The 18695-nt window shown below is 45.5% G+C and overlaps 1 protein-coding gene across 2 annotated transcripts in view; it reads right to left on the minus strand.

Annotated features, from left to right (window-relative positions):
- Nucleotides 1-18695, minus strand: part of LOC146799810 (uncharacterized) — a 146179-nt gene that overhangs the window by 40879 nt on the left and 86605 nt on the right. Inside the window, exon 4 of one of the 2 annotated variants that reach the window (XM_085620679.1) lies at nucleotides 16042-16158. In XM_085620679.1, coding sequence (XP_085476805.1) covers nucleotides 16042-16158 — 117 coding nt within the window. The remainder of the gene's footprint in view (nucleotides 1-16041; nucleotides 16159-18695) is intronic. The other variant, XM_085620680.1, reaches the window with a different exon arrangement.

Genomic DNA, 18695 nt, shown 5'->3' on the forward strand with positions numbered 1-18695 from the left:
CCCTGTGCAGTATGCGGGTATGTGGGTCTGGATTCCTTTTTTCTCCATGAGGCAGGGACGACCAATGACTGGTGGATAGAGTCAAAAGCCAATACCAGGCATGCGTGAGATGACCCCAACTGCAACGTGTTACCTGCGTGAACACTGCTTCTGCTTCCCTCGTTTCTTCCCCTTGCGCTCCTCAAAAAAAGCTGTTCCAAAATGGCTGCACTTTAAAACATTGCATAATTTAAAGGAAATGTAATATGGGGCCTCAAAGAGCCAACATTATATATATATAATGGGACAGACCCTGAAGAGAGTAACAAGGGACTGAGCATCAATTCTAGAGGGTCTGCCAAGAGCACTGAGATGGATACCACATTGAGCGCATAAGTATAGAAAGGATATGGATAAGAACTAAAGAACAAGCAATGACCAAAAAGCATTGGGGGACTGACCCCACTTCAGACAAGAGACCTGCGGCAGCTCCACAAGGTTATAGTGAGGATGAAGGGAGAGAGATTCTTTAAAACAAATATACAGAGTGAGTCTGGTATGGCTCTCGTTTTCTCTGCTTCCCTCACCTGCTCATTAGTTCATTCAGTGTCGACTCAGCGGAAACTATTCAATGGCTGTCCAATGGCACATATCGGCGCCAACAGTTTAAGGTCGAGACGTATTCTTTAAAACCTAAAATGAGTGCGCCTGTCACGCACCGTTAGGTGTCAGCTAAAACTGAAGAGACTGTGCTCTGCAGTTACATGCTGCATCCCTCACAAACACAAGAAACAACAACCAGGAAGTAGCACACCTGTGTCACCTGACTGCTTCCTAAAAGCAAGAGATGTACCTGTGGGCTGGCGGGCTAGAGATACAGTGAATTCGGGCTGACGGCAAAACCTCAAGAATAATCCTATGAGGCACGCTAACCCCACCTTGATAAGTGGCAAGAGGAAAGAAACACAATATACCATAGTGAGGGACAAACACCACCAAACCTCCAAACAAGGACCCCTAGATGTATATACCCTGCAACAGACCCCAGCTTCAAGCGGCTTCATGATGGAAGCCGAGACGTCTGGTGGAAGATCCGGCATTTACAAAAACCTTACATAGGGAGCAGCAACAATTCTTCGAGCCCTTCAATCCTCCCAAAAAACAGTAGAAGCCGAGATAGAAGTGAGGCATGAAGTATCACTCCTAAGGCAAGACTGGAAAAACACAGTCAACCGCACAACAGAAACTGAGAACATGTATTCAAACTAGAAAACACTTTCAAAGCTCTCGAGCAAATAGTTACAGACCTGACAGCGTCTTCGAAAAAAACTGGAAGGACAACCTGAAGATGCTAAAGGATGCAGGAACAATCTGCGTTTCATTGGTTTTTCCAGAAAACAGATGAAGACAACAACTTCTAGAAAAAGGTCTAGGCAAAATAATTTCTAAAGACAGACTGTCATCCTAATTCATTACTGAGCATGCTCACAGAGTATTATTGCAGAAACCTCCTCCACGGCACCGCTTCACCCCATAAAAGCATGGACCCTGAATTACAAAGATAGAGATGAAATACCTACATTTGTCAGGGAGGCAGTCATTATTAACCACAAATCTTCCAGCATAATGATGTTCCCAGACAACGCAAAATCACTACAACAACAAAGGTGATTGTTTGAGGTGGTGAAAAAGAAACTGCGAGGAAGTAACATCCAATATGTGCTAATTTACCCAGCAAAATTAAAATGAACTTTTATCACAAACCTCTTTGGATAGTAGAGGCAGTGTGGGAATGAGTGGCAGAGAGACAGGACTGTGTCCTATAGCATGCCCAGGCACATTGTCTTTTTCTCTAAGTTAGCCTAAGCTGACTGCATTTTGCTTTGTACTCGTTACCATACAAGCGTATCTTGCTTTGTGCCACATTGTACTTTCACACAAAACCTGCCATTGTTTTTGCGTTCTGACTTTTCCTGGGAAATCGTCTAAACACAGTGAACAAGGTCAAACAACAAGGCCCCTTGTTATTCTGTTCTGATAAGGCACTAGCACCCAGACAAAACATACAGATGCAGTTGTTCTTTGGGAACACGTACTCTTTATCATATAGGTATATACAGTTATGGGAAAGACACACTTGGAAGGAGATGTTCAGAGAGAGGAGAGCGACTACAGCTGTGATGTAGAACTTTCACTGCTGCATGCTAAGGGACGGGGTCTGCTGCAAACACCCAGAGATCTTCTGACATGTAATCGTTAGGCTTCTGAAGAGGGGGAGGGGGGTTAGTGGGCCTTGTTTCTGATAAAATGATCGCTCCTTTTATGATTTATGGATTACTTTCTATGACCGTATTAGTGTTTGGCATTTTCTTATGAATTGTGGCACGTATACTGCATTCAAGAGCACGAATGTTCAAATAAATACTTTAAACTTTCTACATGCTTCTGTTAGAATTTTTTTTTTTTTTTTTTTTTTTTTTTTGAAAACCTTTATTAACAGTTCAAGAAGAACAAGTATGGGCCTACAACCCCCCAGGGCCGGCCGCTAAGCAATCAGATCAACAACGACAAGTACAAACACAGGCAGCACTTCGGGGAGCAAAATCGTACTGCTAATACTGTGAACAGCGTAAGTAGGGCACCAGGAGAAAAAGGTTTTCATTTTATGATGAGACAAGGCAGTAGGATCAGGTGACAATCAATTTTAAAACAACGATCACGGAGCTGCAGGGTAATGAACGTTAGCGATTTACAGCAATCTATTAGGACGATGGCGCAAACACAAGAACATCAGGATGGGGAAGAACATAATATACAGTTGCGCCCGCAGTCCCCCGCCAAAACTCCCCAAGAACACCTCGGAAGTTGTGAATACATGGAATGGCAACGAGGCATAGCAAAAGGGAGTGTATCACGCTGATCCCAGAAAAATTAAAAACAAAAAGAATCAGAGAAGAAAAAGGAGGCCATGGAAAAAGAGATGAAAGAATACAGAGTCCCCTCCCCCAACCTCCCACCCTGCACCTCTGCAAATGAGTACGGCCCCCCCCCCCCCAGCAGTGTGCCTGTCGCCCTGGAACCAGACCCGAAATATAGAAGAGTAGGGAAAAGAAGTAAGAAAAGACCCCCACCAGGCGGGGGGTAGAGAAAGTATTTATAAACTGGAGGAGGGCCTTCATAACAGACCCCCGGCGTTCTCCCTCCCGCACGGTAAGGTTCCCCTAAAGTGAACAAGGAACAGCACAAAGACAATCTTCTCAAACCACGATGGGGAGCATTATGCACCTATTGTGCCAGTAGCCATGTCAGGAGAGCACGCCACCTCTATGCCCGCCCGTCCATTAGGCGACCACCCCCGAGGGGCCAGCCTCATCCCTGACCACTCTTTGGAATTCTGCCCATGCCAACCCCTCGACCCAGCACCATACCCAATGTTCCTAGGCGGAGAAATGTCCAACAACGACAGAGAAGCGACGCACACAGGTGGGGAGGAAGTCTCTGAACATCAACACAGTCCGCCGCGTGAGGAAACAGGCTTCCCAGTGCTGCCCTAGGATCTGCACTGCATGCAAGGTTCAGGGAGGCAGAAGCAGCCAAAGCAGACATTAGTTGCTGGAGTTGTCTCTGGGTCGTAGGAGGGCATGTACGGGATGAGGCCACCACATCACACTCCGGTCCAACGCCTCCGGGACAGATCAGGCCCTCCGAAGGTCGAACACACTGTAGCATACTGGCCGGGGCGTCCAGTCGTGCACTAACCTCAGGGGTGGCCACCACAGCATCCTCCTGTGCGCAGTGTGGGTAGTCTCTGTATTCGTGCGGACAGGCGGGCCGCCACTGCCCCAACTCCGACGCCACACCATCGAGCCTACTCCCCAAGATCACGAAACCATGAACCAAGGAGGAGTGAAAAGTACCAAGAGCCTCGAGGAGGTCGCCGTACCCCAGCTCAGCTCTCTGCGATCTCGCCGCCATACTCCCAGAAGTCGTACGCTCACAGGCCCGCCGCGGCCCAGCGGACAGGATGGTGGGCTTCATCGCCCAAAGATGGCCGCCAAGTATGCCCGACCCTCACCGGGGCCGGGACAAGCGTTGCGATGTCCACGTCGCGGGTGACCGGGTTCTGGGGGCAGGCAAAAAACTATCCGTGGTCACGGGCAACAGTCGTCCCCACCACGGACCAGCCCCCGTGGAAATCCGGGGGCGGCCCGCGGCGATCGGGGCAGGATACGGACGGCGGCCGGGCAGCTCACCAGCAAGGCAGGGGCAGTCACCGGAGGATCTAAGATTTGCACCCCCGGTCATGCACTCGATCCGCTACGCTGGGCAGTAGAAGTGACCATGCCGAAATGTAGGCCGAGTGTGGCACCGCTCCGGTGGGCCGACTCCACCCAGTCACCACTGGCCGCTGTTGTCGCACTGCCACCCGGCCACGGCGTCCACTCGATGTCCCGGCTCCAGGGCCGCACAGGCCGCAAAGTTCAGATGCAGTTTTCTCCGGTGATCCCGCAGCTAGAAACCTCGGAGTCAGACAGTCGGGAGCCCCTCTCCTGCAGAAACACGACCACGTAGCACAGGTTAAGGATCTCAGGCAGGATATCCGTGCGGGATGCAGAGGTTCACGGAGCCGGGAGTCTACGCTGCCGTCCCGGTCGCCATCTTGGCTCCTCCCCCTGTTTTATGCTTCTGTTAGAATTTATAGTGAACAAGAACGAGTGTGAGAGTGAAAGGGTGCGTCTGATACTGAGATTCCTGCGAGAGTTGGGAGTGTGGTGTTCTGCGGTGTCTAATCACTTGGTCCTTTGTAGGTGGGAAGGAGGGCAAGTGAGACACTATAGCTAGTTGGTCTCGAGTTCATGGGAACTAAGGTTCTGCGATGACTCAGTACCTGCCTAACAAGGTCCTTTGGTCCCAATCATTGCTCTGAGCCTGAACAGGATCCCTGCAACAACTTACGTCCCGGCATATGGTCCTCCAGTGTAACCACCACACAGACATCAGATGTCTCACTTACACAATTCAACACAATTCATAGATGGCAACAATACAGGAGATGAATCCCAGGCATCTTTCAGATGCCTCACCTTGAACTTTCATAGTCTACTTAGTAAGGTGAAAAGGGTTGTGATCCTCTAAAGTGCCAAACAATACAGAGCCCAAATACTTATGCTCCAGGAGGCCACATCTCTGGCATTATATGCAGCAGTCTTGATAGATATAGATGCACTGCTACATACAAGGCAGGTCCCACTTAAGGATCATGGGGAGCAGCAATATCAATGCAAGAAAAATTCCCTTTAATGGTCGAACGCGCCTATATTGATGAAAAGGGAAGATGCTTTATGCCACCATCAGTGGCAGGAAGATCACCTTGCGTATTATATATGGACCCCTTCGCTCTCCAAAGCCTTCCTAAGCAGGTGATCGTGCTAGGTTTGATGCTAATATACGTGGGCAGGATGGGTTTAACACTTTTGATAGAAGGAACCAATATCAAATGTCCGACTATGTGCCGTCTGATTTTCAAGATTCTGCTTATGCATAGGATTGCCTGTGATGGGGTAAGGAATCAGTTGAAGTTCCAGTAGATCAGAGGGGTCCCTATGTTACAGCACATGTTTTGGGTTCTACTGATCAGTTTCTGGTTGATACAGGATCTACTCGTAGCGCCTTGTCTAAACAATTGGTTCCAAGGGCTCCCCTGTCTGGCTCAACCATTACATCGATAGGTTTTGAAGGAACACCTTCCCTTAGCCCACTGTCACAACCACTTGCATTCCATGTGGATAAATTTACTGCTCCATGTCCATTTTTGCTTTCCCCGAGTACACCAGACAATATTGTGGGTCTTGATATGCTCAAGTATTTCAGGGCTACGATACGATGTTCTCCAGAAGGTGTACGTGTTATCTTGAATGACAACCATCCTGTGATGGAGAGGGCTTGTCTTGTTAAAGAGGATATTGCATCAGCTTCACTCCCTAGTACTTTGTGGGCTACTTCAGACACTGATGTAGGGCAAATGGTTATTCCACCAGTACATATTAGTGTCAAGGAGGGCGCTGTGCTGCCACGTTTGCCTCAATACAAAATTTCACAGGAAGGCGAAGAAGCACTCATACGTATTGTCCATGATCTCATTGAAGTGGGGGTTGTTGAGGAAGTTCCTTACAATGATTGTAACAGTCCGATTCTTCCTATTCTGAAAAAAGATACTGACACTAGGATTTACCGATTCATTGTTGATTTGCGAGAAGTTAACAAGATTGTAGTACCACAATACCCCGTGGTTTCTGACATAACGACACTTCTTACTTTGGTTCCTCCGACAGCAACTACATTCTCTGTGATAGACTTGAATGATGCTTTCTTTTCGATCCCTATTCATCCTGATAGCCGATATTTGTTTGGTTTCACTTTGAATAATCATTCGTATAGATTTTGTAGAGTTCCTTAAGGCTTTACTGAGAGTCCTAGTATTTACAGTCAAGCATTAAAAAGACAACTTGATTCTTTCGTTTTGCCTGAAGGTCTGGCTCTCATACAATATGTCAATGGCATCTTGTTGGCAGCCGATACCCCTGAACAGTGTGAAAAATGTACTTTGTCCTTTCTTTCTTTTCTTGCTTCACATCATCACAAAGTGTCACGAAAGAAATTGCAATATTGTAGACCGAAGGTAACCTACTTAGGTCACCTTCTGTCTAAGGAGGGCCGTGCACTTACATCAGATCGCATTCAAGCAATTTTAGACACACCAGTACCCTCTACTCAGAAAGATGTCCGTGCATTCATTGGTCTTACTTCTTTTTGTAGGCAATGGATATTAGGTTTTTCACACATTGTTAAACCCTTGCTAGCACTTTTGACTTAAGATACTCCAATGCCCCTCCCATGGACAGATGAATGTGAGACAGCTTTCGGACAGTTACGACAAGCTCTTTGTTCAGCACCAGTGTTAGGTACTCCAGATTATACGAAGCCTTTTACACTCTATGTACACGAGAAAGATGGATGCGCATTGTCAGTTTTAGTGCAGACACACGGCGACAAACAGCGTCCCTGTGCATATTTTTCAGCAGTACTTGATCCTGTTGCTCGTGCGTTGCCTGGATGCTTCCGTTCAGTTGCAGCAACAGCTGTGTCAATACGTCAGAGTGAAGGAATAGTTTTGTCACATAAGCTGTTGGTGCTAGTACCCCATGCGGTTGATGCCCTTTTAAATCAGACGAAGACGCAGCATTTAACTAGTGCTCGTCTGACAAGATACGAATTGACATTGTTGGCCCCTCACATTACACTGAAGAGATGTGCGACACTAAACCCAGCCACTTTGTTGCCATACCTGGTAACTCAGTCACAGGAATCACACGATTGTATATTCCTTACTGAAGAACAGACAGAGGGTTGTGTTGACTTACAAGATACGCCCCTTTCAGATGTAGATGGGGAATTGTGGGTTGATGGGTCCTGTTTGAAGTTACCAGATGGTACAACGTCAGCTGCATATGCAATTACAACACTTCAGACGGTAGTTGAGACAGCTCGTATTCCACAGAAGTCAGCTCAGGCAGCTGAGCTAATAGCTTTGACACGAGCGTGTGAACTTAGTACTGACTTATCTGTGAACATTTATACAGATAGCCGCTATGCTTTCGGAGTGGCTCATGATTTTGGGCCACTCTGGAAGGAGAGGGGCTTTCTTACATCCCACGGGATGCAAATAATGCATGGAGGATTATTACATAATCTCTTGACTGCTTTAATTATCCAACTATCTTGATATGAAATTGTAATGCTTTTTGATGACCAAAATGTGTCGTGTTGAAATACTCAGTAAACCAACAATTTTAAGGCAACATCAGATAATGTTTGAAATTTGATGGCATTCATGGGTTGATAAATACTTCAACTTTGATTACCATGTCATTCACATTTTAACATGACGATAAAGAAAGATCTCGTTAAAAAAAGTTCTAAAGTGAAGGGAGGTAGAGCCTACTGAAGGGGGGGGGTGCAAGGACGTGGCAGTGGCTTGTCGAAGTGGGGCTGAATGCTTCAGATACGCAAGATTTTGATGTTTAGAGTGTACGAGTGACGGCTGCTCTGGGGAAGGGGTTCAGACAGTGTGGCGAGTGCTATATGTTGTTAGGGAGTGCTGGCCGTGGAAGGGTGCCCAATTGTGTATAGAGATCAAAGTACTGAAAGGTTTGAGTGTCTGCAGTGTGAACCAGGGAAGGATGTAGAAGAATGGAAGGCTCTGGTCAGGAGGTTGAGGTTTGGGATGGGTTCATGCTATCCCTCTCAAAAGCTAGGAGGGTCTACCACAGAGGGTTTCAGTGAGGCTCAGAGGCAGGTTTGTGTCCAGGCCTTTTTTTGTAGTGATAAGACGGTTGAGGTTATGTAAGAAGATTGAGCGCAAGAACCGATTTTACACTTGAGCTCAAAGGGTTGAAGGCTCTTTTGCGGGTGAGTTGAAGTTCACAAGGAAATTTGCAAGTCCATATATGAATGTGGTGGAGAACAGGGACCTGGTGCTTAGCAGGCAGGAGCAGGCATACTTCAGATCAAATATTGGTCCAGGAGGCAGTGCAAGATGAAACATTTCAGGAAGAATGAGCCAGCAGTTGTGAGTAAACAGTGGAGAAAGGGAATGAGCATCAATGTTGATGGGCTGTGGTTGAACTTGACCAGTGAGGTCTGCCTGTTTGTCACGGAATGGGCTGTTTTTAGGGAGCAACAGACCAAGAACAGATTTCTAAAATGGGTCCTAGGGAAGTGGATGCTTTGGTAGGGAGCTGTTTGCACACTTGTGCTGAATATGCAGACAGTGAGATGCTGCAGACGGCCTGAGAGTGCTGTCGTTGTGTTTTATTCTACCTGATGTTTTTGTTTACATTCGCTTAGATTCATTTGAGAACTTTCTTCCTTTTTGGTCTTTTTCATCTGTTTATTCCTTGCTTCATACTTGCAGTTAATGGTGGGACGTTGTTTTTCATGATGGTTCACAACCCAGTATATGACTGTTTAATTTCTATGGAAGTGGTAGCAAAAATGTGGATTCTTTCAGACCAGATATAGTGGTAGTAAAACACCAACTACAGTGAAGTACTCTTTGTTTCAAGTACAGCCTTTGCTGTATTCCTCTAATTAGAAACGTTTGTGTTATGGTTTACAATTTACAATAAAAAAATATGGGAAACAACACTCAAAGGGTCAAAAGCCATCCAAAAGCACTTCTGCGATGGCATTATGTGCAATTCACATGTGATGGTCCTTTGTGTACCCCAAGGCATTGAGTGAATTGAAAGACAAGGACACAAAGCCTGGGCTACTCCCAAGTTGTGGCAAAAGAAAACTGATCTGAAGGGTCATTTTGAGAATGGTCACCAAGGATACCCCTAGGAGCTTCCAGAGATCAACGCCGCGGTTCTGACATCAGGGAAACGTTCGCCTCAGTTTCTCACTCCCAAGGGTCAGGGTGTTACCTTTAGGCACGTTAAGCTTTATTGTCATAATTTTGTATTTGTCTACCTCTCCCAACCCTTTGGTCTCAATTAGGAGTGCCTCGGTATTTGGGTCTTACTTATTACATTTGATAAATAACAATATCCCCTGGATCATCATGTATGGGCTGTGATAGACAACACCGATACCAAGGTCCACCATTGGAATTGGGCTTAACACGCAGATTTTTAAACAAAAGGCTCCAAACGCTGCATGTCACGTGTTTTACGGGGCATTTTTCATGTGGTATATTTTGACCTGCCAAAATGTATCAGAGGAAAAATATGACTGTTGGATTCTACCAAGAAACTCATAATTATGACATCCATACAAACTGTGGTTTGCTTGTGAGTGGATTTTGAGAGACTCGCCTAAGCAAGTCCTATCTCTCAGCAGCCAATGATTTGTTGCAGAGGATTGCACAGTCTAATCGCCCAGTATTAATCTGCACCACATGTGATTTATCCAGTCACTCATATGCAGCTACCGACTGGTGTGATGTAAACCCACTGATGTGGGTGTCTGGTTTCATCGTACAGTGGGGCCGATTTCTAAGATACCACACCTTTGCCGTCAGACTTTAGAGGGTAAGGTCAAACTGAGAAAAGGTCACAGTCCAACTGAGTTACTCTTATAATTTGCATTCTAGTTAGGGGTTCTCTAGCGCAGCAATGATCTAGCCACACATTTAAGGTGATTCCCAAAATTAGTCAATAGATATTATGCTGCAAGGCACGTCTAACACCCACACCCACGAGGTGGCACAGACAACAGTGTTTAGCTGCTCAGTCCCTTCCTCAGGAGCACTGAGAAAAGCCTTTCTTTCATACCTACTACAGTTTATGCACCCAATGGACATTCCAAAGTGAAAGGATTTAAATACAATGTGAGCAGTAAACCTGCACATAACTTCAAACAAACAATGTAGCAGCAGCCAGCCACATCCAGGTCAACAAATGTCAGGTAGTATGTTAGTAAGCAGAGCGCATCTTACTAACACAGGAGGAGGTTCAATAGAGTCTAGTATATCTACTACTTCCCGTGATGAATTACAGCACATATGCTTCGAGACCTGCCTCAAACATTCCTTCTTCAAATGGAGCCATTTCAAACTCAATCGTAGGAGCCCCTAAAAGTGACAATCAGCACCATCAGGTAACAACAATCATCTAATAGGTTTAAAACAAACATTAAATAGGTGTTCTAATGACAAGCAGAGGATCAGACAAACTTTTACCAGATTGTAAATAAAAAAAAGATACTTAAAGAATGGCAAAAAACTTGGAAGACTTCAGTGGTTCCCAAACCTTTCACTCCTGAGGACCCCCATTGAGTCACTACCGGAAGCCGGGGACCCCCAAGCAATTTGTATGATTTAAATATCAAACATTAAAACTATAATTCCCAAAAATAAACACACACGTGTTGTAGGAGAGTAGGATCTGCACTTATGTTGCCCCCACTTTTTTTCTGATGTTTACACTGGTTTCTGGCTACAGTCTGGCTGGGACCCTGCTAATCAGGGCCCCAGGCTCACTGTTCTCTCTAAACAACTTGGAGTGCATATAAGATGCACTAGTGATTGGATACTGTGGTACCTTATGAGCCCCTAGTATATGGTACTTTAGGTACCAAGGGCATAGGTAATTCACAGGCTTACCAGGGGCTGAAGCCTGTATTATGCCACCCCTGGGAAGCAGACTAAATCGCACACCACAGGCCTGCTACTACAGCTTGGGTGAGGTGGTGCTAGCACTCTTCACTGAGATATAGGTTCACTATATCTCTCCCTGCACACACATATAAACCTATCAGTCACCCCTAAGACAGGCCCTATCAATCCTGAGAGCAGGGTGCTTGGTTTCCATGTGAAGGGCTGCCTCTGTCGGAGCAGGGCCCCTCTGCAGCTCTCAGAGTCCATTCTCTGTGGCTGTTTGTGGATGCGGTTAAACCATATACTCTTAAGTGCATTATAACCTCGCGGTTAATGCTAACTTTGGGATGGCTGCATCAAAACATGTCGTGTATGGTGTCAAACGCTTTGGAATCATACCACCACACCAGTAACTGGTGTGGGAATATGATCCCACCCTTCTAGAGGGATAGACATGTACCCACTGTGGAAACACGGTAGAATCCTGAAGAGCCCTGGCATCACAAAATGGATGCCACCAGCACAGACACTGGGCTGCCCTCCTGCTGCTGACCGAAACTCGCAGTGGAGGAGGCCCAACAATAGGCATCCTGTCACAGGGAGGTGTCAACACCTCCCAGACAGGATTTAGTGGGTGCATTCCTAGAGTGCTTTGAAGTCCTGCACTGGGGGAGCAGTAGGCTCCTCTGTGCATATGCCAGCTCAAACCGGTTCAGGGGCTACCTGCCCCTGCTCTGGCGCGAAACTGGACAAAGGGAAGTAGGTGTAGCCACCCACTCCCCTGACCCTCCCATAGGAGGGGTCACAGAGCTAGTCCCTCCCTTCCTTGTATTATAAGTTAGGGAACCCTTGCCATTGCAAAGTAGATTACCCTGGACGACGCTCTGAAGAAGAATCCTGGACCTTCGACGTTCCACTACCTCTGGAAGACTGAAGAATCTCCCTTGGAGTCAAGGAGTGACTCCCCTGCTTGGCAGGAACCAAAACTTTGAATCAAGGGTCGCAAACATTCCCGTCGGAGTCTGAAGTCCCTGCAGCCCCGGAAGTGGATTTCCTGACTTCTCCAAGGCCATCGTGAGTCCCCAGCGAAGTTGAGGCAAGTGGACCCCCACGAGTGACGAGGAGCCGCAATACCTGGGTACCGGGCACTATTTTCGAGTGCAACCCCTTCACGACGTTCTACGAACTTGTGCATTGGACCACATGTGGTCCAAGCCTCCAGCAGGATTTCCACTGAAGATCAGAGGCCTACCTCGTCCCGAGTGACCGTGGGCTCCGGTTGAGTGAATCCTCCCGAGGCGTCTTCGCGAGCCCTTGCCGGTTGGCTTGCGGGTCCCCAGAAGACGTTTCTACAAAACTAAAGGGCTCCCCTGGTTGCTCCAGGCCTGCCCTGACTTACCCTCGCTGGGTGAGTCCCTCAGACCTTGCTGGTCTGCACCGCTGACTTTTTACACTTTCCACAAGACTTGCTGTTACCAAGGCTTGGTGGCTCCAATCTGGTCAGCGGCACTGCAGTAAGCTGCAGACTTCGTGGGACACGCCGAATCCAGCTCCTGGTCGTCGTCGACGCCTCCTGGACCTCATGGCTAAAGAGTCACGACACCCGTGATCACCTGAAATCAACCGACGACTGTGGGCATCAAGCTTCCTTGCTCCGGGTCACTGCCAAGTGACTGTGAACACTGTCCCTTCTGCTTTCATTATGAATCCAGCCTTGGATTCCACCGGACAGTTCTTCTGTCTTCACAAGCAGCAATTCTTGTTTGGCTCCCATTGAAAACGACGCCGCGACCCGACACCAAAAGACACCTATGCACCCGGCTTCCCTGGGTGAGGCAACTCCTACACTGCGGTGCTCCTGTGTGTGTTGGCTCTAGAACTACTTACCCTGTAATTGGCTTGCTTGTAGACTATCCGAAGTATCCTAAAACTTTAAAAATCCAACCGCGACTTGCTCCATTGAAGTCCATCGGGATCCGCGGCTGTGTTCTCACACTGCATGCGTCTCCCGTGTGTCCTTTACTTACCTGCCTTGTGTGGATTAGTGAGGCCCCAGCGCTTCTGAAGGCCCTAGGCCTTGTCCCCTTGCAAGTCGATATTCCTAAACCTCTTTTTTAGTATATGGTCTGGTACGCCCCTAGGGCCCCAGCCATATTTGTGCTTAACTTGTTGTGAAACGTTGATTTGTGCATATGTTCCTGACTTCTAATCTCATAAAGAGATTAGTAGAGGGTGTCTAGTAATACATACATATATAATTTATATCACTTAAAAAACCATAGGTTTCACACACGTTATAGTTAGGAATTAGCATTTAAAAAACCTTGCAAATTCACTTAAAAAACCATAGGTTTCACACATGTTATAGTTAGCTGGACATTTCCCTCGTAAAAAACCAATGAAATTCCCCCGTTATAGTTAGTGCAGGCAACTATAACTCACGCGACCGCAATCCTCTGCTGATGACGTCAGATATTACATCACTGTATTTAGACACCTATTTACCCATGTCTTCTTCCAATAATCTTTAGCTATACATATATTACAAATATTTATTTTTCAGAAAGACACATATGTAATCAGTGATGTAATATCTGACGTCATCAGCAGAGGATTGCGGTCGCGTGAGTTATAGTTGCCTGCACTAACTATAACGGAGGAATTTCATTGGTTTTTTACGAGGGAAATGTCCAGCTAACTATAACATGTGTGAAACCTATGGTTTTTTAAGTGAATTTGCAAGGTTTTTTAAATGCTAATTCCTAACTATAACGTGTGTGAAACCTATGGTTTTTTAAGAGAATTTGTACGTTTTTTTAAATGCTAAGTTATGTATTCCTTAAATTTTTTTTTTCAGGTTCTTCACCGTGCGCGCACCGTGCCCGGGCTGTGGGCGCTCGGTGCGCTTCACGCACCGAGCACCCACGATGCGTGGTGCGTGCCGTGTGCGCGCACCCCGCGCTTTTTCGAAAAAAAATAAAAAGTTTTTTTCATCCTTGGGGGTCCTTCAGTGACCCCCTGACAAAGGCTAGGGGGTCAGGAACTGTCCACCCTGCCCCCTTTTCACGTTCTCCACCTTTGTTTTTCACTGCCTCAGATTGCGAGAGACAAAATGGCGGCCGACACTTCCTGATTTCGACCGATTCGAATGTTTACTGACATCTAACAACCAATCAGAATTGCGCTCGCGCATGTCACCGTGCGCGCCTATAGATATGTATGTACTTTTAACTGCAATTTTCTCAGGAACTACTGAACAGATTGACTCCAGATATGCAAAAGGTACATCCCGGACCTGAGGACTACCTCTTTGCCAAATTTAAAGTAATTCTGTTCAGCCGTTTGGGCTGTACCTTGGACTAAAGGTCTCTATGGAAAAATGCATGGGAAAAACGCGTTTTGGGACCCCCCTTTTTTCTCAGCCCCCGCTTGACGAATCCTCCCAAGACTTTCAGGGTAGGAGCGGAGCAGAGCGCCACACCTATTTTGAAAATTTCGCGAGAATTCATCAATCAGCGCCAAAGTTATTTCAAATAGAATGTTGCGGATTTCCTATGGAAACACGGTCCTAACTATAACTATCTACTGGCGACCGCCAGTAGATAATATATACCTGTGTGGTGTCCTTTCATTTAGTAATTCAAGAGATTATAAGGTGAAAAAAGCTGCTTAACATTCCTCTAAAGACTTAGCCTGAAGGCTGCTCTCCACAGCTACCACTAGGATAGCTTTCTTTAAAAGGTTGTCTTAAACCTATCTACCATAAGAGTCGAATTGTACTGGTGCAAGGTGTCCACTTTAACTAGTGAACAGCATATACCAGGCCAACTTCTCACACGTGTGCACACCAAACAAAGACTAGACTTGAATTACTAAAGATTTTAGTATTTTTATATTAACAATATTTGCAAAAATCAAAAACTCTTAATGGGAAGGTTGGTGCTGCATCTTGCAATTAACTTTTAATTTTTTGGTTTTATTTTGCTGCCCGAGGCTCCTGCTCCTGCCAAGGCTGGACTGGAAACCTAAAGCTGCTCTGGCAAATGTTGTCACACCTGTCCCTGTATAGTGCACACCAAGTGCAGCAAGTGAGCCTTACCACTACAAAGGGGACTTTGGGAGGCTCTCTCCCAAGAAAATCTGGGAGGAAATGGTGCATTTTACAACACATTTATCATTATGTATTTAATTGTATTAGCTTTTAAAGCATAGTAAATAATGACTTTACTATGCACCAGGATACAACAATCTTTTGGCAATCTTCAATGAATGGCAATCTTCAATAACTCCCTTACTACTACCCTCTAACAGTGCCTCTCATCTCTCCATAGCCCCACTGTCACATATATTTAATTTATTTTATAGCACCTTTCATACCACTGTAGGTTATCAGAGCACTTTACATTACACACATACAGAAACAATGAATCGTAAGACCATAGAAGAGGAAAGGAAGCTGCAAGTCCTTTCTGTTAAAAGATCTAAACCGGGCCGACATTAACCAACCAAATCGATTAATTAACAAACCGATTGTAGAATTATCTGAATTTGACTGTACTCCTGTGCATGACAGTAGAAACACAGCTTTAAGAAAGCTCAATGAGTAAATCTACATCAGCTGTAAAAGCTAGAAAACGGAACCGAATCCAGTAGCGTAAGAAGACAAGAAAGAAGTACATAGCCAACAAGTCAATGGTGATACTGGCACCATCTAAACTGCAAAATGTGCCCTGTGTTTTTCAGAAGAAAGAACGTAATGCCAGAGAAGCAAGCATCTGGGAATTGTTCAAACATTCAATTTTTATGTTACTGAAGCTATCTTGTAAGTGAATATGTTTTATGAGGATTACTTGGGTGCCCCTCGGTGTGGACTCTGAATCTGTCCCATCCTTATACCTCACCTATGCTGACACCATCTCCACCTTCCTGGCTGTCGGAGTCTTGAGGATTGTGAAGATGCAGCTCTTCTCCATCGACCTCTTCGAATAGCCCATCAGACTCGGTCCTTGTATCACCTGCTGTACGAGAGACAAATTAATATCATACTTAATGCCCCATTTTAAGGCCTCACGTTTCTGACTTGTGTCTGGATTTCTTCACACAAACTTATCTGTCAAATACCTGACCCTCCCTCACACTGTGTACGTAGAGCACTCAGACATTTGTTCTTCTATGCACTATGGATGGGCAGCTTCTTCCAGCTGCGAGGTGATCAGGAGTCATACAGTTTGAGCAAATAGTTGCTGCTGATCACCAATGGCATTTGTGGATTTCTATGTCACTGTTCAGCCTCTAGAGTCTGGCAGAGGGGCACTCCTACATCCAGAATTACATTTTCCGGAATAAGAAAAGGAGATCTCGACACAGGCTATCGAAGACATGCATACCGTGAAATCCACCAATGTTACCACAACATTCTATACTCAATTCAGTGCTTGGTCCTGTCAGTGACATTAAGAAGAGATCAAGTCACCAAAGGCCTGCTATAGCATCCAAGCACGCAAAAGACGGGATACTCTGATTATGTCAATTGAGGGAGGAACAACTGGGCTTTGTGAGGAAACATTGTGATCTCACAAGAAGGTGTTGGCTCTGGATATTGACCAACTGCAAGAACACAGAACAAAGACAAAAAGAAGGCTGAGAGCCATCTGAAAGGATAGGAACTGTGTGTTCAGGTGTTTTTCTTATTTGAATTCATGGCAGGCAACTTATTTTGCAGTTGAATCTGACCTCACGTAAATCAGAGTTAGAGGAACGCAAGTCATGTTAGAAGATACAATCAATGAGTACAGGCTTACCACCCGGTAAGCAGAGGGCCGTCACTCTCTATTCACGAAATCTGCAATTTCATTTTGTTTTTTAACAGGAGGCCTGTTCAAACAGTTGATTGTTCGCATACTGTGGATAACTACTCAATCATGGACCAAAAGAAGTGTGTTGATATTGTGAAATAACTTTATAATGCTCTGTCTGTAGTGGTCAGTGACACACATGGGAGATGGATCATTAAGTAGGAGATTTACAATTAGATTTTTACAAAGGTTTCTGTAATGGACCAATGTCCCCATCATGACTTGCATTCCATTCATCACTTTTTTTTAAAATTAAGTGAGATGTATATGCCCAGAAAACGGGTCCCTCAGCTGGTTCCCAAATGGGACCCAGAAGCTATGTGGTCTCACAGATCTGTCTCGCCTGTACCTTTTGGGGCGGGCTTAAATAGATTTGCATTTGGTTATTCTTCTCTTTGTAGTGGCATTTGAGGAAAAAAAATGATATGCTAGAATGTGGCCCATGGTGATTCACAATGGCTGAAATTAATTAAAGTTTTATATCCATCACATATTTTTTTACTCCGTTAAACAGATAGCATCATTTTAATGTATGAATTCCTTCTTGCATGAATATTGTATTAAATGAATCTTATGAAATTAGTGGTTTTAAGCCACATCCTACAACTCATTTGGGTTACAACATCAAATTTATGATGTCATAGCCTACGTAGCCAGAAAAAGAAAAGAGCTGCCTTTTGTCAGTATCTAGTGGATCTCAAGCTCCTGAAGGGACTTTACTCTATGAACTCTCACTCTGCACTCTCTCTATTTAGGAGTGTCCAGGTCTGTCCCTCACATGTGTGTGGAATGCTTACAGTAGAGAAGGATGGTTGGACTCTTCGAAGTGCATGCAGCCAGCTCTGAATGTTAGGGCTCAGAAAGCCATAGACTCAGCAGTGAAAGGTCTGTGAGTAAAAGTCACAATCCACCATTACAAAAACCTCAAAAAAGTAAAAAATGTAATGCAGGAGGGGGTGAGCAGACGTTACTTGGTCTGCTCAGGGGTAGGGAGAAGTACTGTTCTCTGGAGTCCACGTTATGATAAGAATGTTCAGTTGCACCTGGTACTCTATAACATAACATAACATAACATAATATGTGTATTTGTAAAGTGCACGTTCACCCATAGGTCTCTTGGCGCTGAATACAGATGTTTATTGTTACCCAACTCAATGGTACTCATTTTATCGACCACAGATGGATGAAAGGCTGAGTGGACCCACCGGGATCTGAACCTGTGACCATGAGGTAAAACTAGTAATTATCTCCAGAAGAAAGAAGACTGTTGATGTTTGCTTGTCTACCTGGCCTTGGTGGTCTCTGATCCAGTGCGTGTTTTTGGAGGTGGGACTCCTTGGCTTAGAGTCACACGTAGTGTTTGGCTTTGTATGCAACATGTTTTAGTATTCAGTACTGACGCTTTTTAATTATTGTGAGTTTTGAAATATTCTTTTTTTCTGTTTTTTGCAAAACCCCTTTCGGTTTCTTCTCAGTTAGTCATTTTGTGCTTTCAGGCCCAGTTTAAGGGAACCTTTCCAGGAGAACGACTCTTCTGTGACCTCTGAATGCCTTGCTGCACGGACCAAGCTTTGGGAAAACTGGTCTCCCCTTGTGAGTCCCTCCATTCAGGTGGTGTGGGATCAGTTACAACTGACACCAAGACTATCTTAGTCTCCTCATTGACTGCCTGGCACTTTCCCTTGAAGCGGTCCAAGTGA

The sequence above is a fragment of the Triturus cristatus genome, chromosome 8 (genome assembly GCF_964204655.1).
Source record: "Triturus cristatus chromosome 8, aTriCri1.1, whole genome shotgun sequence".
Taxonomy (NCBI): Eukaryota; Metazoa; Chordata; class Amphibia; order Caudata; family Salamandridae; genus Triturus; species Triturus cristatus.